Source organism: Pongo abelii, chromosome 13 (assembly GCF_028885655.2).
Source record: "Pongo abelii isolate AG06213 chromosome 13, NHGRI_mPonAbe1-v2.0_pri, whole genome shotgun sequence".
In the NCBI taxonomy this organism is placed as follows: domain Eukaryota; kingdom Metazoa; phylum Chordata; class Mammalia; order Primates; family Hominidae; genus Pongo; species Pongo abelii.
Window position 1 is genome coordinate 116,175,255 of NC_071998.2, and position 23,494 is coordinate 116,198,748.

A 23,494-nucleotide genomic window follows, 5' to 3' on the forward strand; every position below is an offset into this window, starting at 1 on the left:
GCCAGACCTGGGGCTCTCGATAAAGCGCTATCAATGAAAATGCTTTGAAAAATACGTGGCCTGTTGGTCAAGTACAGCACAGACATTTGGGCACAAAGGATGTCATCGCTAAAAAGTGCTTGGATCAAGTTCATCCAAAAGCAGCCAAGCTGATCATGCAGCTGTGCTGGTACCTACATTCGGGTGTGGGGCTAAGAGGTCTTAAACTGCTACTGCTGGGATGACTGACAACATATTTTGGAAGCTGGAACAGTAGACCAGAGAACCCTACCTTATATTCCAGAGTTTCCTTGAGCATGTTCTCCTCCTCTTGGGAAAAGTTCAGCAACACTGACACAGCTTTTATAAGATGAAAAGCCTGAAACACAGTAAGTTTTGCTGCCATAGGCCTTGGTGGAGGTGAGGCGGGGTGGGGTCGGGAGAGCTACATGGCATTTCCCGCTTTCTTTGGTTAGCAGGACCAGGTGGTGGGTGACGCTCTGGCACTCTGAAGTTTGGCAGCAATGATAGGTTCTTTCTTCCCGTGCATCCTCGGGGGCCTGGCAGGCTTAAGGGAACTACCCCAGCAGCTACCCTACCCTTTGGCAGGACCCAGGAGTGATGGGTGGATTCCGTTCCCGGCTTCCGGCCTCTGGCCTCAGCACCCACGCCAGAATTTAGAAGTGGAGCCCACGTTCTCCCACCAGGAGCCGGTTCCTGCACGGCCTCTCCCGCCAGCCGCTCACTCCGCAGGCCAACGCCAGCAGGAGAAATGACTGGGCGCCCACAAGGGCGTCAAATCAGGATGTATGAGGAAAAGGGAGAAACGGGCTGGGCAGGGGTCCCTGCAGGACAGACTGTAGGGCGGGGCCTCAATACCCAAAAGACACCTCAAAAGCCCTTTACCTCGGATTCGCGACAAGACATGAATTTTAAAACCACATGTTTAAGGTACTCAAAGTTGATCTCGCGAGCATCCGTCAGGTCAGCGTTATTCGTGACGGAAGGCGCCATGTTTGCCATCTCAGGTCCAGGTTTCTCCCGGACTTCGAAGAGCTCATTATCGGGTCTGATTTTCTGAAAAACCAGTGGGAAAGATGCTACACTGAACCCTCTGAGGCAGGTGGAAAAAATCACACGGGAGGTTCACCTGGTCCAAACTATGATCACTATCGTAGGGCAAAAAGGGCCCCACCTGGGAAGGAAGCACCTCCAGGTGGGCTTGAGGAGGGAGTGACATCATTTGGGGAAATTCAGACATTCCCTTATCCATGGCAAGAACACATGTCCCTGGGGCCTGAAGCTGCTCGCATCCTGCATCAGGCCAAGCACTCTGCCACACACACACACTGTTAGAGCATCGCTGCGCTAGCGTGACAGGCAACCCCACTTCCAGATGAGGATGCAGGCTCAGAGAAGGCAGGCACAGGCCTGCGACCACGGAGTTGCTTCAGAGGTGCATGCAGGCTGGCAGGCTGTCCCACCAGCTAACATTGGACTGCCCAGCGACCCCTTGCAATTAATTAGGGGGTGGGGGAGCATAGGCAGCGAGGGACCTCAGGAGGACCGGGCACAGGCAGCAGGGGGAGTGCTGGGAAGTGGGGCCAGCTCCCATGCGGGTACTCACCAGTTCCTTCTGCAGAGTCTTCCGGAGCTCCAGCATCCGCTGCTGCATCTGCTTTATGGTCTGCGACAAGCCCCACCCCACAGAAAGCCAATCATTAGATGCATGTTTCACCAAAGGAAACAGACCCGAAGATCCCACGGGATCCCCTGTACACCTGTGAGAAGCCTCTGCCCTGAGAAGTCATCCTGAGAGGCTGGTGCTCAGCTGTCGCATGCTTGTGCCTACGACTGTTGGGCTGTCATACCTCTTGGGCCACTGCTTTCACATCCTTGAGTCTCCACGTCCCACAGGGGCCACAGTCCCTCTGTGTGGACATGAGTGCCCCAGCGCTGCCCATCCCTTCCCGGGGGCTTGGTCCTCCACACACAGCCCAGCTGGAAAAGGCTCTGGACCATAGATTTTGCCCTCAAAATTCGATTTTTATGCTGTTATCCCCAAGTAGGATACTTAGGCGAGGACTTACGGTTCTCATCACTACTGCTCTCTTGAAATACATTAATAATCTGCAATGCTTATTTTGAACACCCTAAAAAGATCATGGTTTTTCTGCACGACTCATCAACATCCAGTTTTAGATAAATAGTTCGGAAAATAATTTATTTTCCTCGTTTTTTTTTTTTTTTTTTTTTTTTGAGATGGAGTCTCGCTTTGTTGCCCAGGCTGGAGTGCAATGACACGATCTCAGCTCACTACAACCTCCGCCTCCTGGGTTCAAGTGACTCTCCTGCCTCAGGCTCTAGGGGAGCTGAGATTACAGGCATGCACCACCACACCCGACTCATTTTTGTTTTCTTCTTCTTCTTCTAAGATGGAGTTTCACTCTTGTTGCCCAGGTTGGAGTGCAATGGTGCAATCTCGGCTCACTGCAACCTCCGCCTCCTGGGTTCAAACAATTCTCCTGCCTCAGCCTCCCGAGTAGCTGGGATTACAGTTGTGCGCCACCACACCCAGCTAATTTTATTTATTTATTTTTTTGAGACAGAGTCTTGCTCTGTTGCCTAGGCTGGATTGCAGTGACATAATCTCGGCTCACTGTAACCTCTGCCTTCTGGGTTCAAGCGATTCTCCTGCCTCAGCCTCCTGAGTAGCTGGGATTACTGGTGCCTGCCACCACGCCTGGCTAATTTTTGTATTTTTAGTAGAGACAGGGTTTCACCCTGTTGGCCAGGCTGGTCTCGAACTCCTGACCTCAGGTGGTCCACCCACCTTGGCCTCCCAAAGTGCTGGGATTACAGGCATGAGCCACCGCACCCGGCCTTTTTTTTCTTTAAGAGACAGTATCTTACTATGTTGCCCGGGCTGAATTCAGTCTTTGAACTCCTGGGCTCAAGCAATTCTCCCACGTCAACCTCCCGAGTAGCTGGGACTTCAGCTGTACACCACCACGCCTGGCTAATTTTCTTTTATGTTTAATTAGTATTATGAGCCTTACATTTATTACACATTCCATTATTCACTAGACATGCTGAGACATTTTCTCAACTAAAAACTTCATAATATAGGGAAAAAAAATTTTTTTTTTTTTGAGACGGAGTCTTACCCTGTCCCTGAGGCTGGAGTGCAATGGCACGATCTCAGCTCTCTGCAACCTCTGCCTCCCAGGTTCAAGCAATTCTCCCATCTCAGTCTCCTGAGTAGCTGGGATTACAGGTGTGTACCACCATGCCCAGCTAATTTTTGTCATTTTAGTAGAGACGGGATTTCACCATGTTGGCCAGGCTGGTCTCGAACTCCTGGCCTCAGGTGATCTGCCCGCCTCAGCCTCCCAAAGTGGTGAAATTACAGGCATGAGCCACCACGCCCGGTTTTAAATAAAAATTTATTCAAAGTCTCCGAATGGTAATATATCAAAATGCATTCTTCCATGTACCCCCAGTCGACATCCCTATTCTTGCACAGCGTGGCTGGGATTGTAAATACATTTTTCATGTATCAGAGTCATCACTGCCTCCTCCAGCTTTCCTAATTGTAACGTCTAATGTGACAGGAACTCCCGGGGATGCCCCTGTCTTACTGCGTGGCTGGGCTTCCACTTTAAAACAAAGCTGGGATAAGCTTTGTTTCCCCAAGCGAGGAATCCCCATTGTTTCTCTTGGGGATGGAATGACTGAGTCAGAGGACCACAAAAGTGTTTCTAACTTCTCCACTGTGAGGCATTTTAAGTGACCTCCAACACACCCAGTTTTGTAAAATGGCACCTTGTGGCTTTGATTTCTATTCTCTTGGCTGACCATGAGGCTGGACACTGCCCCAAAAGTACATTGGCTACTTCATCTTATGTTATTTGGTTTCCTGGGTTTTCTTCACTCAGTAATTCATCTAATAATTACTGAGTCCCTACACTGTTCTAGGGGCTGGAGAAATGGCAACAAAAAAGACAAAAGTTCACCCTCAGGGGGAAAAGAATCAATAAACAGGCCGGGTGCGGTGGCTCACACCTGTAATCCCAGCACTTTGGGAGCCGAGACAGGCGGATCACGAGGTCAGGAGTTCAAGACCAGCCTGGCCAACATGGCAAAACCCCGTCTCTACTAAAAATACAAAAAAAACCAGGCACAGTGGCTCACACCTGTAATCCCAGCACTTTGGGAGGCCAAGGCAGGTGGATCACAAGGCCAAGAGATCGAGAGCATCCTGGCCAACATGGTGAAACCCCATCTCTACTAAAAATACAAAAATTAGCCGGGCGTGGTGGCGTGCGCCTGTAGTCCCAGCTACTGGGGAGGCTGAGGCAGGAGGAGAATTGTTTGAACCCGGGAAGCAGAGGTTGCAGTGAGCTGAGATCGCGCCACTGCACTCCAGCCTGGCAATAGAGACTCTGTCTCAAAAAAAAAAAAAAAAAAAAAAAATTAGCCAGGCGTGATCGTGGGCACCTGTAATCACAGCTATTCAGGAGGCTGAGGCAAGAGAATCGCTTGAACTGAGGAGGCAGAGGTCGCTGTGAGCCAAGATCACGCCATTGCACTCCAGTCTGGGTGACAGGGGGAGACTCTGTCTCAAAAAAAAAGAATCAATAATCAAATCTGCAGTGTATCAGAGGGTATGAAGAGGCATGGAGAAGAGGCATCGTGGTGAGGGGTGGGGTTCTGGTAGTGAGGCTGGTCGGGGTGGCATAAAGAAAGTGAGGGTGAGGGTGACTAGGGAAAGGCACTTCCAAACGGAAGGCTCAGCAAGTACCAAGGCCCTGAGGTTGGAGGGTACTTGATGGGAGTGAGGCCCCTGTAGCTGAGAGGGAGCGACGAGGACAGGAGGGGCTCGGCTGGCAGAGGTAATGAGGGGCCACACCACACACGGCTTTGCAGGCCTCTGCAAGGACTCAGGCCTTCATAAGAGATCGATAGAGACAGGCTTTCATCAGAGGGCTAAGACAGGAGTGCCAGGGAAACCAGTTAGAAGTCTGATACCATCTTCCAGAGGAGACAACGGTAACCTGAAGCAGGTGGCAGCGATGTGAAGTGGTGGATTCTGGGAAATGTGCGAAGGGGGTGCTGAAGGAATCTGCTAATGGCCTGGATGCTGGTGGAGAAAGAACCAAGGCAGATAGGACAACTCCAAGGCTTCTGCCGTCTACTGAGGTGGGAAAGGTGGCCATGGCAGCCAGGGAGCACAGTGAAGCCGAAGTGTGTTTTCAGATGTTTTGAGTTTCAGACACCTTAGAGCTCACGTGGAGACAGGTTTGTGGGGCTAGTGTCCATGGAGCTGTCTGGGCGGGAGGTAGGGAGGGGAGCCAGCTGCGCAGGGCATGGCTGAGATCGCAGACGAGGGCACACAGTGCAGAGAAGAGCTGTGAGGGCTGCCCCTGTGCACGGCGGGTGGCAGTGGGAAGGAGACTGGCCTGTCAGAGGAGACGGAGAAGGAGCAGGCCGTGGATGGGAGCTTCAGGAGGAGGAAGAGACGCCTGTCCAAGGCTGCCGACAGGCCAATCAGAGGGAAAATTAGGAACTGCCTTCTGGATTTAGCAATGCAGATGTTACTGATGAGCTTGACAAGAGCGTTTTTCTGTGGAGTGGTGGGGGAAAGGTTGAGAGAGATGAGGAGTGGGAATGGATATGGCAGATATAGAAAGTTTCAACATGTCAGCATGGGAGGTGAGCAGAGCTGCGGCAGCAAGGCAAAGGGGTGCGAGCCAAGGGCTTTCATAAGGCACCTGCACAACGGTGCACCTCTCAGTAGATGGGATGATTCCAAGAAAAAACGACCTAGGCAAGAAGGGGGAGGCAGCTGGCGTAGCGCTTGGGGAGGTGGGGGAACAGGATATGAGGAGAGGCTGTGGCATGTCCCTTCTCAGAGAAGCAGGGGGCGGGAGCACCAGGGCGGTGGGTTGAGGTGAAGAGAGGAGAGAAGGTAGACATGAAGTTGGGGTTAGGGGCAGAGGGGCGTGAAGGCCCACAGATGAGGCGGGGTTGGGGGGAACACTGGGCTGCCCGCAGGACCATGGTCCTGAGCTTCGAGGGGACCTGAATGCCCAGGTGATGGCACTCTCCAGCCAGGTCTGGCTCCATGGCTGCAGGCAGGGAGCAGGGAAGAGTTGGGTTTAACCCAAGTTTAACCAGAGCTTGGCTAGGACAGTCTGAGGAAAGGGAGAGAGGCCAGAGAACCGCAGGTGTCGGGAAGGCAGTGGTCCCGTGACAGACACAGACCCGACACTGAGCAAGGATGCAGGAAGGCAGCACAGCTGGTAAGGCCAGAGGCTCAAGGGACGGAGGTCCTAGGGGGCAAACGGGAAATTTACAAACAGGCAAAACAAAACTGTGGGGTTGAGCAATGCCAACTGAGGTGACACTAGGGAAAAAAGCAAGGCAGTCATTGCCAGAAGGGCTGGGATGGGAGTGACTGACAGGGCTGGGAGGGGCCCAGGGGGCTGGGCCTCTGGGATGCTGGCATTGTCCTGATTCGCATCGGGGTGGTTACATGGGTTTGCTTTCTGTTAATTCATTGAGACACACATTTGTTTTGTACACTTTCCTGTGTGTTTTTTTTCAATTAGCAATAATTGCGCCTCAGATAGACCTCATTGGCTACAATACTGCCACTGCGCAAAGCTTCTGTATTTTATATTAGACATAATGAACACTTTCCCCCTTGTAAAAAATCTAAACACACACACACACACGTGCACACACACACACAAACACACACACAATTTGGGGGCAGAATTTCAGGCCAGAGCAATAGCCGGCTGGCATACTAAGCTTCACAGGACACTTTAAGAACCAGGATTAAATGAGATCCTGTATATAGGTGGAAAGGCTGGAGGGTGAGGGGTGGGGACCATGACATTTATTGAGCCTCTACCAAATACCAGAAAGTTTATAAAGTTTATAGGACGGTTCACAAACACCTTCATTTCATAACCCCCTCCTCCCACCCAAACAAACCTTTAAAGGCAGCTATCAGTGCTGTACTTCCACAGCTGTAGAAAGGAAGTACAGACGAAAGAGGACTGTCGCTATGGCCTGGCTGGGGACAGCAGAGCTGGCAGGGAACACGCAGGCTTGCAGCTGCCCAAGCCTGACACTTGGCCGGTTCTCCAGGGGGTGAGGAGAAGAGGGCTGGGGAGGGTGTGGAGGAGGACAGTGCAGGAGGAACTGAAGATCAGGAGGAAGGCCTTTGGGCGAGAGGGGTCATGGTTGCCAGGAGGTGCGGGGGATACCACAAAAACCTCCGAGGATGGACTGGGTCATTTTAGGCCTGAGGGTGGGGACCTGGTGGAGACAGAAACAGCCATGCAAAAGGCATCCTCACCTTATTTTTCTCCAGAAGTTGCTGCTCCAAGTCCTGTTTCTCCTTCTGTAGCTGTGTGAGATCCATGGCCCCAACCTCACCATTTGGTGTTCTTCCTGCAGTTGGAAGCTGGAACACAGGGTCCTGCATGGCCCTAGAGGTCACCTACAAGGTGGTAGCAGCAAATTGAGAGCCAGGACAGGTAAGGTGAAGCTGAGCCACAGGTGTACAGGGAAAGGGAGCCAGACTCATCCCTTAGGTATGGGCTGTTGTGCTCCAACAGGCAACTGGCCAGGAAACCAATTCCTGGAGAAGATCCAATGCCCAACGCCCACAACTAATCACACGACTAGTCTTTGCTGGGATGAAGGGGCTTGCTCTCCTCTGCCTACCGACAGGGGCGCCATCTGTGATGGGCTCTTCAGGACTCATGGCCTCCTAGCCATATGAGTGCCCTACTTTATTTATTTATCTATTTATTTATTTATTGAGACGGAGTCTTGCTCTGTCACCGAGGCTGGAGTGCAGTGGCGTGATCTCAGCTCCACCAAGCTCCGCCTCCCGGGTTCACATCACTCTCCTGCCTCAGCCTCCTGAGTAGCTGGGACTACAGACACCAGCCACCAGGCCTGGCTAATTTTTTGTATTTTTAGTAGAGACGGGGTTTCACTATGTTAGCCAGGATGATCTCGATCTCCTGAACTCGTGATCCACCCACCTTAGCCTCCCAAAGTGCTGGGATTACAGGCGTGAGCCACCGCGCCCGGCCAAGTGCCCTACTTCAAAGAAAGGACCCTACATGCAGGGGAGTGTCCTGTCCACCATGTGTCCCCACTGCTGCCTCCTTAGGGGCACACTCGGCACCTGCCCTGCATCTTGCTGTAGCACCCGTGCAGGCGCAGCTGGGACTTACGTGCGACTCATTGACTGAGAGCACTTCAGCCTGCAATGGGCCCCGCAGCCTCAGCAGGTCCTCCTCCGTGACCACTGCAGCCTCCTCCGCCTTCAGGGTCCTCAGGGCCTCCAGCTCAGCCTGCAGCTGGTGTGTCTGCAGCAGGGCAGAGTTGTGACCTAGGTCGAGGAGGAGGGGAGAGGGCACTGTGAGCCCAGTGACTCCGTGCTGCTTGGTGGCAAGGCCGTCACAAGGCAGGATGCTGGGCCTGAAAAGGAGAGAAGGCTCAGCCAGGGACAGACTCCTCACCTCGCTCCAGCTGGAGAATCTCCTGCTCTTTCTGGAGAAGCACTTCAGTTTTTTCCCGCAGATTCTGTTCCTTCTCATCTATTATGGCTGTCAGGTTAGCTGCCTTGGAGAGAAAAATCAACAAGAGGGAAGGTTGCGAGCAGTGACTCCATCTTCCCACAGAAATCTCCACTTTCCTGCTCTCCAGGGTACACCATGAATCCCTCCCTGAAGTCCACGACCCAGAGCAAACCCCCAGCTAAGCTCTGCTCCTATGAACATGCACAAATCCATTCTCCTTGGTAGGGGCCCTGCACAGGGGCAGTCACCTCCCACTGCCCCCTGGCCAACAGTGGGTCAACCAGAGACATGGCCATTCTGCCCAGCCCAACAAGCTGTCATAACTTCCATTTCCTGAGTGCCTGCAACATCCCCAGCACTAGACACGCATTTGATATATGTTACCTCATGATAGAATAGTTTCCCAGAGGTGTTAAGTAGAAGGACTAGAGTCCTCATCAGAGGAAACTCAGATTTGTTAAGGACTTATCAAAGGCCTAAAGCTACTTAACTAGAAGCTCTGGGGTCAGATGCAAAGTCCACCTTCAAGGGAGGCTTTCCCATACTTCCTGCAAAAACTCAACCCAACCTTACATGGCCTCTGGGGCAGGTGGGCAATGATAGGTCACCTCACAGAATTAGAGCCCAGTAGGCCCCTGGGCATGGACCATTTTCCAGGTAATCACAGTTGAAAAATCAGAAAAGGGCATCCCATGGGGTGAGGGTTTCTTTAAAACATTTGCCTCCCAGCTTCCTAGAGAGCACAGGGGCCCACGCAGCTGACTGCATTCCCTGAGTCCTGTGTCTACTACCCCTACCCTGAAGAGACAGGCCTTCTCCAACAGTCCCACGGCAGGACGGGCCTGCTGCTTTGGGACTGCAGGGGGACATCGCCCCTCAGCGTGAAACAGCGCCCACCTGTTGCTGGAACTCTTCCCTTTGCTTCCGCACCTCCTCCAGGGCTTGAGCCATGGCCACACTCACAATTTCTCTTTGGCTCCATTCTTCCTACAATGCAGAAAACCACCGAGCCCCAAAACTTAGTTCAATTTTTTAGCTGTATGCCACGCAAGAAGCCCAGCAGACAGGGCAATGCTTTGCAGAGCCAGACCAACATGTTCCCCACTTCCCCAGGCTCCCAGCCTGGCCCCTCCCTGCCATGCCCTCAGTATCCCTCTCAGAGCTGTCCTGGCAGGCAACCCACCGACTTTTCTGGAAATGGCACACCACTGAGGATCGATTGCTCCATGAGCACCCCCGCCAGGACCCACACCAAGGCTAGGGGCCTATCCTGAAGAGCTGGTCTAAGGACAGTAGCCAAGAACAAGAAGTCAGACTCGCAGGCCACATGAATGGAGTGGGAGACTGGAACAATTGGTTATGAAAAGAATAAGAAGTAATGACCAGGGACGGTGGCTCACACCAATAATCCCAGCACTTCAGGAGGCTGAGGCGGGAGGATCGCTTGAACCCAGGAGCTCAAGACCTTCCTGGGTAACACAGCGAGGACCTGTCTCTATAAATAAGAAAAATTAGCCGAGCATGGTGTCACATGCCTATAGTGCCAGCTACTCAGGAGGCTGAGGCGAGAGGATTGCTTGTGTCCGGGGGATCAAGGCTGCAGGAAAATGGATTCCTTCAAGCATCAGCTAGTGAGGGGCTAGGCTGACAAGACAGAAGTGAGTCTCTGTGGCTCCAAAGTCTGTGCTAGTGCCTCAGAGCCACATAAGATCCAGCACTGTGGGAGGCGGGAGGTTGACAGTGCCTGCTCAGGTTCACTGTGGCACAAAGCAGGGCCTGCAGCTTGCAGAAGCCACCAGGCCACCCATGCACGGCTGCCTCTGCACCTGGGGATGATTCTCCAGGATGGGCTTAGGGAACAGCTGCTTTGAGAGCGTGGATGGAGAAAAACAATTCTAAATATATGTGCACCTAATAGCACTTCAAAATACACGAAGTGAAGACAGAACTAAAAGAAGAAAGAGACAAATCTACCATCGTAGTGGAAGATTGAGCATACTCTTCTCAGTAGCTGATGGAACAAGTAGACTGTTAAACTAAATATGGCCTTGATCCGTCTCACCCAGAGCTTAGCAATTTTATTCACCTTCAAATAATCCACCTCAGGCTTCAGCAGTCCTCGCTATTATGAGAGGGTCCCATTCTTTTGGGTTTTTTTTTCTTTCTTTTTTGAGACGGAGCTTCTCTCTGTTGCCCAGGCTAGAGTGCAATGGCTCAATCTCAGCCCACTGCAACCTCTGCCTCCTGGGTTCAAACGATTCTCCTCCCTCACCCTCCCGAGTAGCTGGGACTACAGGCATGTGCCACCACGCCTGGCTAATTTTTGTATTTTTAGTAGAGACCAGGTTTCTCCATGTTGGCCAGGCTGGTCTCAAACTCCTGACCTTAGGTGATCTACCCGCCTCGGCCTCCCAAAGTGCTGGGATTACAGGTGTGAGCCACTGCGCCCAGCCTCCCTCCCTCCCTGAGACAGAGTTTCGCTTTTGTTGCCCAGGCTGGAGTGCAATGGTGTGATCTCGGCTCACTGCAACCTCTGACTCCCGGGTTCAAACGATTCTCCTGCCTCTGCCTCCCAGGTAGCTGGGATTACAGGCAAGCGCCACTATGCCCAGTTAATTTTTGTATTTTTAGTACAGAAGGACTTTCACCATGTTGGTCAGGCTGATCTTGAATTCCTGACCTCATGTGATCCATCTGCTTTGGCCTCCCAAAGTGCTGGGATTACAGGGGTGAGCCACCGCGCTGGGCCCGTTTTATTTTCTATTTCATTAATTTGTGTGCCTATATTTGTTATTTCTTCCTTGTGTTTGATTTGTGCCTTCTTCTGACTTTTTGAGATGCATACATGGCTCAATTTTCAGGCTTTCTTCCTAAGAGATGCCACTGAGACCGAAATTTCCTTCCATGAACTGCTTAGTTATACTCGACCAATTTTGATCCATAGTATTTACTATGAATCATTTATTTCAAAATATTATAATTATTTTTTTTGAGACGGAGTTTTGCTCTTGTCACCCAGGCTGGAGTGCAATGGCACAATCTCAGCTCACTGTGTGAGCCACTGCGCCCAGCTTTATTTCAAAATATTTTAAAATTTCCATTGTGATTTTTTTCTTTGACCTATGGGTTATTTGAAAGTGTATTTCAGGCCGAGCATGGTGGCTCACGCCTGTAATCCCAGCACTTTGGGAGGCAAAAGTGGGCAGATCACCTGAGGTTGAGAGTTCGAGACCAGCCTGACCAACATGGAGAAACCCCATCTCTACTGAAAACACAAAATTAGCCTGGTGTGGTGGCGCATGCCTGTGATCCCAGCTACTCAGGAGGCTGAGGCAGGAGAATCGCTTGAACCCAGGAGGCAGAGGTTGCAGTGAGCCGAGATCGTGCCATTGCACTCCAGCCTGGGCAACAAGAGAGAAATTCCGTCTCAAAAAAAAAGAAAGTGTATTTCTTAAATGTAAACATATAAGAGTTTTCTATATATTTACATTTAAATTTTTATGTTTTTGGAAATGGGTTCTTGCTCTATCACCCAGGCTGGAGTCCAGTTTGTGATGATAGCTCACTGCAGCCTCGACCTCCTAGGCTCAAGAGAGCATCCTGCCCCAGTCTCCTGAGTAGCTGGGACTACAGGTGTATGCCTTGATAAACTGTGATGAAACCATCACCCTAATAAAAATAGTAAAAATACCCAGCCCCCAGAAAGCTTCCTCCTGTCCTTTTGTAATTGATTGTATTAATTTCAGTTATTCTATTTTTCAGGTCTAAAATTCTATTTGATTCCTTTTTTAAAACTGCTTTTATTATAACTATAATAAAATAATAGAACTATTCCACATCTTGCTGAAATTTTAAATTTTGTCTTTTATCTCCCTAAACATAGTAAGCATATGATATCTGAGCCCTTGTGAGTCTGTTTATTTTGTTTGTGTTGTTTTGTATTTTTGTTTACCTATCTTTGATTTTGTTTTTTCTAGTCACCTAGGAGCACTAATAACCTGGGATTATTTTAATCCAAAATTAGCTAATGGGCTTTTCCTGGGCCACCCTGTGTCCTTCAGTTAGTGCAATCAAAGCTGGGGGCGGGGTGTGGATGGGGTGCTGGTTACTTCCCGTTCAAGCTTACTCCTAGCGTGTAGTCCTGTGGTGTGCCTAACCAAAGCTTTCAGGATCTCCCAGGCTGGATCCAAGCTTTAATCAAATTTAAACTCCAAATTTTATTCCCCTAACTCTGAGAAACTATGAAAAATTTAGATAAACTTCCAGCCTCTTCAGGATCAGCAGATACCACCATGGCAAAAGCTGCTTTGCATGCTGGACTCCCACCCTGGGCAGGATGGGCCACTCCTCACTGTCCTGTAGGCTCCTACAAGCAGATGTTCTCTTATTTTGGCCAGTTTTTCTGGGAGTCTTCAGGTGAGCTGGTCTGAATTACCTAGTCTGCCTTTAATGCAAGTGGAAGCATCTCTCTAGTCTCATTTTAACCTGCTCTCGTCAACCATATCCCCTATGACTCTATGGTGACTATTCTTCCCAGTGTTGCCAACAAACTCAGTCTTGCCAAATCTAATGGTCAGCTCTTTGTCTCCTTTCTTGACCAGTTGGCAGCATATGACAGAGTTCACTACTCAGTCCTTGTAGCACTTTCTGCCCTGTACTTCCAGAGCCCCACATGCACCTGCCTTTACTGCTACCCTACCTGCGGCTCCTTTGGCGTCTTCTCTGTTGGCCCCTCCTTTTGTTCTGAGCCTGTGCCTGCAGGTGTGGCCCTGGCCTTCATTTTGGCCTCTTTTCTATCTGCACTCATTGATAGCCATTTGGCTGTAATTTTGCCTATGAGCTATGCTGATTGATGGTTTCCTAATTTAAAGTGTGTGTGTGTGTGTGTGTGTGTGTGTGTGTGTGTGTGTGTGTGTTTGAAATAGGTTCTTGCTCTGTCATCCAGGCTGGAGTACAGTGGTACGACCTTGCACACTGCAACCTCCGCCTCCTGGGCTCCCAAGCAGCTGGAACTATAGGCACACAGGCTTCCTAATTTATATATCTACTCAGAATATGCTCTGATTTCCAGATTTGTCAGCCTACAGACTACTAGATATGCCTGTTGGGTAGGCCTCTGAAGTTCAACATGCCTAAAATGGAATCCACTCTTGACATACCTCCCAGGACCCCCATCTCAGTGAATGGTACATACCCTATTCATTCAGTTACCCCAGTGGTTCTCTGCCAGCAGTGCTTTTGCCCCCACGAGACATTTGGCAATGTCTGGAGACACTGTGGTTGTCCTAAGTGGGGCTGCTACTGACACCTAGTGGGTAGATGCTCCTAAGCAGCTTATCATGCATATTTGCAGCAAATACAACAAAGAACTTCCACAACAGAGAACCTCCACAACAGAGACCCATCCACAACAGAGACCCATCCACAACAGAGACCCTCCACAACAGAGAACCATCCACAACAGAGACCCTCCACAACAGAGAACCATCCACAACAGAGAACCATCCACAACAGAGACCCTCCACAACAGAGAACCATCCACAACAGAGACCCTCCACAACAGAGAACCATCAACAACAGAGACCCTCCACAACAGAGAACCATCCACAACAGAGAATCATCCACAACAGAGAACCACCAACAGAGAACCATCCATAACAGAGAGCGACCCACAACAGAGAACCACCCACAACAGAGACCCATCCACAACAGAGAACCACCCACAACAGAGATCCTCCACAACAGAGACCCTCCATAACAGAGAACCATCCACAACAGAGAACCACACACAACAGAGACCCTCCACAACAGAGAACCACCCACAACAGAGAACCTCCACAACAGAGAACCATCCACAACAGAGAATCTCCACAACAGAGACCCTCCACAACAGAGAACCATCCACAACAGAGACCCTCCACAACAGAGAACACTCCACAACAGAGAACCATCCATAACAGAGAACCACCAACAGAGAACCACCCACAACAGAGACCCATCCACAACAGAGAACCACCCACAACAGATAACCATCCACAACAGAGATCCTCCACAACAGAGGACACTCCACAACAGAGAACCATCCACAACACAGACCCTCCACAACAGAGACCCTCCACAACAGAGACCTATCCACAATAGAGACCCTCCACAACAGAGACCCATCCACAACAGAGAACCATCCACAAGAGAGACCCTCCACAACAGAGAACCATCCACAAGAGAGACCCTCCACAACAGAGAACCTCCACAACAGAGACCCTCCACAACAGAGAATCTCCACAACAGAGACCCTCCACAACAGAGAACCATCCACAACAGAGACTCTCCACAACAGAGAACCACCCACAACAGAGAACCATCCACAACAGAGACCCTCCATAACAGAGAACCCTCCACAACAGAGAACCACCCACAACAGAGAACCACCCAAAACAGAGAACCACCCACAACAGAGAACCATCCACAACAGAGACCCATCCACAACAGAGAACCTCTACAACAGAGAGCCTCCACAACAGAGAGCCTCCACAACAGAGACCCTCCACAACAGAGAACGATCCACAACAGAGACCCTCCATAACAGAGAACCCTCTACAACAGAGAACCACCCACAACAGAGAACCATCCACAACAGAGAGCCATCCATAACAGAGAACCCTCCACAACAGAGACCCTCCACAACAGAGATCCTCCACAACAGAGAACCATCCACAACAGAGAACCACCCACAACAGAGACCCTCCATAACAGAGAACCATCCACAACAGAGACCCTCCACAACAGAGACCCTCCATAACAGAGAACCACCCACAACAGAGAACCACCCACAACAGAGACCCTCCATAACAGAGAACCATCCACAACAGAGAACCACCCACAACAGAGAACCACCCACAACAGAGACCCTCCACAACAGAGAACCTCCATAACAGAGAACCACCCACAACAGAGAACCACCCACAACAGAGACCCTCCATAACAGAGAACCACCCACAACAGAGAACCACCCACAACAGAGACCCTCCATAACAGAGAACCACCCACAACAGAGAACCACCCACAACAGAGACCCTCCACAACAGAGAACCATCCACAACAGAGAACCATCCACAACAGAGACCCTCCACAACAGAGAACCATCCACAACAGAGACCCTCCACAACAGAGAACCACCCACAACAGAGAACCACCCACAACAGAGAACCACCCACAACAGAGACCCTCCACAACAGAGAACCATCCACAACAGAGAACCTCCACAACAGAGAACCTCTACAACAGAGAACCATCCGGCCTCAAACGTCAATAGCGCTGAGGTGGAGAAACTCTGAGTTATACAAACTAAACCTAGGTGTCATCTACAATTTCTATTTTTCTCTCATTCCTAAGTCCTAAAAGCTCCATCTCAGGCAGGGCATGGTGGCTCACGCCTGTAATCCCAGCACTTTGGGAGGCCAAGGCAGGTGAATCACTTGAGGTCAGGAGTTCGAGACCAGCCTGGCCAATATGGTGAAACCCTGACTCTACCAAAAATACAAAAATTAGCCAGGCATGGTGGCACGTGCCTGTAGTCCCAGCTACTTGGGAGTTGGGGCATGAGAATTGCTTGAACCCAGGAGGTCGAGGTAACAGTAGGCCGAGATCGTTCCACTACACACCAGCCTGGGCGACAAAGTGAGACTCCGTCTCATATACAAAAAACAAAAAGCAAACAAAACAGCTCTATCTCTAAAATAAATCCTGATCTGAATACTTCTTCCCAAGTCCACCACTAATGTGCTAGTCACTTCTGGCCTAGATTCCTAAAGTCTCCTAAACAGTCTTCTGCTTCTGCTCATGCCTCCCTTACCAAACATTCTTCACAGGCAGCCAGAGAAATCCTTTTAAAACAAAACTTCTCACATCACTTATCTGCTTAAGACCTGCCATAGCTGGTTAGGAGCGGTGGCTCATTCCTGTAATCCCAGCACTTTGGGAGGCCAAGGCGAGTGGATCGCTTGAGCACAGGAGTTTAAAATCAGCCTGGTTAACATAGCAAGACCCTGTCTCTACAAAAGAAAAATTAATAAATTTTGCACACCTGTAGTCCTAGTTATTCATGAGGCTGAGGTAGGAGGATTGCTTGAGCCTGGGAAGTTGAGGCTGCAGTGAGCTGTGATCACACCACTGCACTCCAGCCTGGGCAATTGAGCAAGACCCTGTCTCAAAAAAAAAAAAAAAAAAAAAAAAAAAAGACCTGCCAGGGCTTCCCATGATTCTTTTTAATGCCTGTGTCCCCCCTCACCACCAGCCATGCTCTCCCCAGCCACTGGCTGCAGCCACACTGGCCTCTGTGCTATTCTTTGAACAGACTAGGCTTTTTCCTGCCTCAGAGCCTTTATATTTGTTATTTCTTCTGTCTAGAATATTCCTCTTCAAATATTCACATTGCAGGCCCTTCTGCCAGCATCAAAGCCTTCCCTAACTCCATATGGAAAAGAGACCTCTCCTCCCCCCACCTCCCCATTGGCTGTCCTTGCCCTGCTCTATTTTCTTCATAGCATTTATCGTTAATTTGTAACTTGGTTACCATCTCTAGTTACAAACTCCACGAGAAAGGAACTTTACCTATTTTTCCACTGCTATTTATTTTATTTATTTACTTTTTGGGATGGAGTCTTGCTCTGTCACCCAGGCTGGAGTGCAGTGGCATGATCTTGGCTCACTGCAGCCTCCACCTCCCAGGTTCAAGTGAATCTCCCGCCTCAGCCTTTCAATTGGGATTATAGGCGCACGCCACCACACCCGACTAATTGTTGAATTCTTAGTAGAGATGGGGTTTTAACATGTTGGCCAGGCTGGTCTCGAACTTCTGACCTCAGGTGATCCACCCACCTTGGCCTCTCAAAGTGCTGGGATTACAGGCGTGAGCCACCGCACTGGCTCATTGCTATTTAATACATCCCAGCACTTACAGTGCTGCCTGGCACTTACAGATACTCAAATGTTTATCGAAGGAATGCATGAAAAAAAAAATCTGACTCCAAAGTCCATGCTTCTCACGATGCAATGCTACTGCATTAGTACCTATGTCACTCATCAGATCTGATTACTGGAAGCTTACTAGGTGCAGGCATTCATCTATGGACACTCTCAGAGAAGATTGCTGCCAAAGGATCAATAAGATCTTTGAGTCATGACCAAGCTGGGCAAGTACTACAATGTCCCATTATCCAAGGTGCTTTGAAAGGGGCCAGGGGAGTCTGGGGCATATAAGAGTGACAGAATCTTTCCTCCTTTTTATCCAGTTATGTTTAGGAATGAAAGAGGCATCATCTGATTAAAGCTCCAAGGTTGCAGAAGAGAAAGTATAACAATCCAGCAGATTGTTTCTTCATTTCTGTACATGGTCCCTGATATAAACAAGCAAAACAAAGGTCCTTATCATCTTTTAAGGCCTTGCTTTAAGGTCCCCCTGGAAATATCAGCAAGAGCAGTGTTTTGACAGCATGACTTTCAAGCAGCTGTTGATACCACAGAGGAAGGGCTGGCTTGTGTGGTAGGGTGAAGTCAGACCAGCACCACCTCTAACCAACTATGCAACTTGCACAAATGGTTTACCCTCGGAACCTCAATGACATTAACTGCCAAATGAACGTAATTCTTCCTACTGTCCTGGATCCCTGAGAGAACTTAATGAAGTGGCAATTTCTGGCCGATGCCTAACAGAACTATTGAACAAATGCTAATTCTACTCCTCCTGTACTGTAAGTATGAGAAGTGGGGCATTGTAAATACACATGTAGAAAACATGAACACTTTTATGGAACTCTGATTCAATTAGATAAATACCTTCAGCTTCTTTAGTTCAAATTGGTGACTTTGTAAAGAACGTTCATATTCATTCCTGCTTTCTTTAAGGGCTGCATTTTCTTGCTCCAGTTGTCTCTGCCAGTTCAGAAGAACATAGATAAAAGAACAGTCTTCACCACCATATTTCCCTGCGCAGGGAGCGTGCACCAGGAAGAAGGCATAGGGAGGAACAATATACATTTTAAAAGCCAATGGGAAGAAGCAGAGGGGACTGGTCAGAAAGTAGGAAGTCTCTGTGGAAACTCCAAGGAAAAAGAAAACCCATCTGTTTTGAGTTTTATAAAAAGCAGCCTTTTTACATCCAGTCTCATGAGCAGGTGTCTCTGGAAAGATAAGAACTGCTCTTGGCTGGGTGCGGTGGCTCATGCCTATAATTCCAGCACTTTGGGAGGCTGAGGTGGGCAGATCCCTTGAGACTAGGCGTTCAAGACCAGCCTGGGCAACATAGCGAGACCTTGTCTCTCCAAAAAATTAAAAAATTAGCTGGCTGTGGTGGTGCACGCCTGTAGTGCCAGCTACTTGGGAGGCTGAGGTGGCAGGATCACTTGAGTCTGAGAGGTCGAGGCTGCAGTCAGCTGTAATCATGCCACTGTACTCCAGCCTGGGTGACAGAGTGAGACCCTGTCTCAAATTAAAAAAAAGCTGCCTTCTAAAGTGGTTTCCTAGTGCAGAGGCGGTGCCGCACTGTCAAGCACGAGGCTGACTTCGCTGTGCGGGACCCTGGTGCTCCTGGGCCCACCCTCTCTCAGCTCTTCACTCACCATCCCTTGCTCTGCGGCGGTCTGGTCAGCTGCCCGCGCTCTCTTCAGGGCCACGATCTGGGCTTCTAGCGCCTGGGTGCGCTCCAAGAACTGCTGCTCCAGAGCAAGGGCCTGCTGCTGCACACGGCTGCTTTCCTGGTTGGCAGCAGCCTGCGCGGAGACCAGAGGACGGTCAGTCAGGGTGACAATGGTTTCCAGTGGGGGATCTTAGTCTGGCCCTAGGTGAAAAGATGAGTATCCAACAGAAACAACTCTCTCCTGACCCCGTCCCCCCTGGCGTTGCTGAGGTCCCCCCTGCAGGCTCTGCCTGTTGCTCCTGGACCCTGGCCTGTCCAGAAGATGGAGTCTTGATGTCATCACTCCATCCTCAAGGTGTGTGGGGACAGCTCTGGGCACCAGCCAGCCCTTAGACACAGGCCTCCTTCACACTACTCAGTGTTGCCTCAGTGGCTGTGGCTTTCCCTGGGGAGAAATTATACCGGGGAGGCAGTATAATACAGTAATGAAGAACAGGGCTTTGACATGAGAAAGATGTGGGTTCTGCCATTTACTGGCTGCGAGCCTGTGGGCTACTGAGCCAATCTTTCTGAGCTTGCCTCATCTACAGGATGAGGATGACAGTGCATAATTCTCAGGTCTCCTGCAAGGACTAAACGAAAACACGTGCATAGCACTGAGCACAGTGCCTGGGACATGGCGAATATGAAATACATGCTGGCTGGTTTGATTTCCCTATCTTCTAACTCCACACCATGCCTGGCCTATGATGACAGGCCAAGCCCTTGCCATCCTCTCCCTAGAGTCTGGGCTTGTTCTCCCTGCCCCTGATTGCAAGTTGAGGCTTGACTCCTAGTGGAGCTGCCACCTCTGACAGCCCCAGGACCAGGCTGGACCAGAAAGTGGGATGTAAGGTGGAAAGGAGCTGCTGGTGCACCTCCCAGGTAACTCAGGCCCACCAGTAGGTCCTGACTCCCTCCACCCCCTGCTGCTGGCCTGCTCACATCCAGCACAAGAACTGTATCTATGGGCAGGTCCAGGCACCATTGCCGAAGTTGGCAATGAGTTTGGAGCATCGCAAACGCCTGGAGAGAAAGCATTAAGGGCTTGGAATGCAGCAGCTCCAATAAGCACTTACGAGCTCCTGTATCTGAGCTTCCTGGGCAGCCACGATGCCCTTGCTCTGCTGGAGCTGCTCCTCAGAGGCCTGCAAGGTCTGCTCCAGTTCTCTCACCTGAGAGAGAAGCAGAAGCATTCTTTCTGTTCACAAGAAGCTGAAGAGTGGTAACAAATGGCTTTAAAATGCAAAGCGATTTAAATAAAACAGGTACATTATAGAAAAATGTAACCTGAGAAAAAAGATACCGCATAAGTCCACCATTATAAAACACTAGCATTCTAATGTATTTTCTTAAACTCTCTTTTAATGACTTTTGTTTATAGCTTTATATAAAGTTTTAATAGGACAATGTAAAACTTTGTATCTTTTCCCTACTCTTAAATGTCCTTCTGTCTCCATGTAATCTTTAGACCTCAGATTATTATTTCCTCAAGAGTGTTTTGTAATTTACTGACCCATTTGCCTACTGTGCTGGCTACTTGTAGGCTTTCTGTTTTTCCCATCTAAAAGAATGCAGCAATTAACATCTTCACACAGTATTTTTTTTTTTTTTTGAGACACAGTCTCGCTGTGCCGCCCAGGCTGGAGTGCAGTGGCGTGATCTCCGCTCACTGCAAGCTCCGCCTCCTGGGTTCACGCCATTCTCCTGCCTCAGCCTTCCGTGTAGCTGGGACTACAGGCGCCCGCCACCATGCCCAGCTAATTTTTTGTATTTTTAGTAGAGACGGGGTTTCACTGTGTTAGCCAGAATGGTCTCGATCTCCTGACCTCGTGATCCACCTGCCTCGGCCTCCCAAAGTGCTGGGATTACAGGCATGAGCCACCGCGCCCAGCCAAGGAGAGGACGTTTTTAAGGCCTAGGCTTCTCACATACATTCACACCTTAGATTTAACTGAAACAATCCCATGAGAAAGGGGCTACTAGTCCACAGAGAAGAACAGGATTGTTACTAGCTCATGACTGCAAATTTTACTGGTGGTAGCACCAAAACTAAGACGTTGTTTTACACTCCTGACATCAGAAAATACCTAAGTCTCAATTCAGAAGCCAAGTTCAAGACAGATTCAGATCTTCAAGAGATTAAAGAAAAAGTTACCATATCACCCTGCAATTTTATTCCTAGGTATATACTGAAGAGAAATGAAAACACTAAGTCCACACAAAAACCTTGTACAGGAACGTTCATGGTAGCATTATTCACAACAGCCAAACGATAGAAACAACTCAAATGTCCATCAAAAGCTGGGTGTGGGTTGGGTGCGGTGGCTCATGCCTGTAATCCCAGCATTTTGGAAGGCCAAGACGGGTGGATCACTTGAGGCCAGGAGTTTGATACCAGCCTGGCCAACATGGCAAAACCCCATCTCTACTAAAAATACAAGGCATGGTGGTCTATATGTGTAGTCCCAGCTACTCAGAAGGCTTAGGCACAAAAATTGCTTAAACCTGCAGGGTGGGGGTTGCAGTGAGCCAAGATCGCACCACTGCACTCCAGCCTGGGCAACAGAGAGAGATTTTGTCTAAAAAAAAAAAAGCTATGCCTTTGCCTCCCTAAGTGCTGGGCTTACAGAGTGGGGACTCGTGCCTGCAAGCCAAGCACTTAGGGAAACAAAGGCATAGCTTGAGCCCAGGAATTGGAGACCTGCCTGGGCAACATAGGGAGACCCTGTTCTCCACAAAAAGGGGAGAAAAAGACCAAAAAAAAAAAAAACAAATAAATAAAAAGACAAATGGAATTCAAGTGTTCATCAATGAATGAATGGAGAAACAAAATGTGGTCTATACATATAATGGAATATTATTCAGTCTTAAAAAAGAATAGGCCAGGCACGGTGCCTCACAACTGTAATCCCAGCACTTTGGGAGGCCAAGGTGGGCAGATCACGAGATCAGGAGATTAAGACCATCCTGGTCAACATGGTGAAACCCCATCCCTACTAAAATGCAAAAAATTAGCCGGGCGTGGTGGCGTGTGCCTGTAGGCGTGCGCCTGTAGTCCCAGCTACTCGGGAGGCTGAGGTAGGGGAATTGCTTGAACCTAGGAGGTGGAGGTTGCAGTGAGCCGAGATTGTGCCACTGCACTCCAGCCTGATGATGGAACAAGACTCCATCTCAAAAAAATTCTTAAAAAGAAAAAAAAAATTCTATAAAAAAAAAAAAGGAATGAAAGTCTGACATATGCTACAACATAGATGAACACTGAAGACGTATATACTAAGTCAAATAAGCCAGACATAAAAGGACAAACATTGTATGATTCCACCGATAGGAGGTTATCTAGAGTATCCAAACTCAAAGAGACAGAAAATAGAATGGTGGTTCCCAGACTGGGGTAGGAGGAATTGGGGAGTTACTGTTTAACAAGTATAGAGTTTCTGTTTGGAAAGATGAAAAAGTTTTGGAGATGGATGGTGGTGATGGTTGTACAACAATGTACACTGATCAAAAAGGATATTCGGAAACAGAACTGAAATTATAATAAAAGTCTTTTCAGAAAAATATAGTTTAAAATGTATTTATCAGGAAATAAGAAAGATTTTAAAAATGAGATAAATATTCAATTCAGGAAATTAAACAAATTGGCCAGCACGGTTACTCACATCTGTAATCCCAGCACTTTGGGAAGCTGAGGTGGGCAGATCACTTGAGGTCAGGAGTTTGAGACCAGCCTGGCCAACGTGGTGAAACCCCATCTCCACTAAAAATACAAAAAGGCTGGGCGCGGTGGCTCACGCCTGTAATCCCACCACTTTGGGATGCTGAGGCAGGTGGATCACGAGGTCAGGAGCCAACATGGTGAAACCTTGTCTCTACTGAAAATACACAAATTAGCTGGGCATGGTCACATGCCTGTAATCCCAGCTACTTGGGAGGCTGAGGCTGGAGAATTGCTTGAACCAGGACACGGGAGGCAGAGATAGCAGTGAGCCAAGATCGCACCACTGGACTCCAGCCTGGGCTACAGAGCCAGACTCTGTCTCAAAAAAAAACAAAATAAAATAAAATAAAAATAAATGAATAAAATAAAATAAAATTAAATTAAATTTAAAAAATACAAAAAAATGAGCCAGGTGTGGCGGTGCACACCCATAATTCCAGCTCTTCGGGAGGCTAAGGCAGGAGAATTGCTTGAGCCTGGGAGGCGGAGGTTGTGGTAGGCTGAGATCAG

The 23,494-nt window shown here is 49.3% G+C and overlaps 1 protein-coding gene and 1 pseudogene across 14 annotated transcripts in view; both read right to left on the reverse strand.

Annotated features, from left to right (window-relative positions):
* Positions 1 to 23,494, reverse strand: part of GOLGA1 (golgin A1) — a 62,617-nt gene that overhangs the window by 2,547 nt on the left and 36,576 nt on the right. For all 14 annotated transcript variants that reach the window (XR_010136595.1, XR_010136593.1, XR_010136594.1 and 11 more), the window contains 10 exons: positions 20,343 to 20,438; positions 19,208 to 19,357; positions 18,426 to 18,521; positions 9,489 to 9,578; positions 8,532 to 8,634; positions 8,244 to 8,401; positions 7,352 to 7,495; positions 1,607 to 1,666; positions 886 to 1,056; positions 272 to 358 (listed from right to left, as the gene is read on the reverse strand). Coding sequence is in view for 10 of the 14 variants with exons in the window: in XM_024252807.3 (XP_024108575.3) it covers positions 272 to 358; positions 886 to 1,056; positions 1,607 to 1,666; positions 7,352 to 7,495; positions 8,244 to 8,401; positions 8,532 to 8,634; positions 9,489 to 9,578; positions 18,426 to 18,521; positions 19,208 to 19,357; positions 20,343 to 20,438 (1,155 nt within the window). In the remaining 4 variants the exon portion in view is untranslated. The remainder of the gene's footprint in view (positions 1 to 271; positions 359 to 885; positions 1,057 to 1,606; positions 1,667 to 7,351; positions 7,496 to 8,243; positions 8,402 to 8,531; positions 8,635 to 9,488; positions 9,579 to 18,425; positions 18,522 to 19,207; positions 19,358 to 20,342; positions 20,439 to 23,494) is intronic.
* LOC112135085 (U4 spliceosomal RNA) lies at positions 6,572 to 6,650 on the reverse strand (annotated as a pseudogene).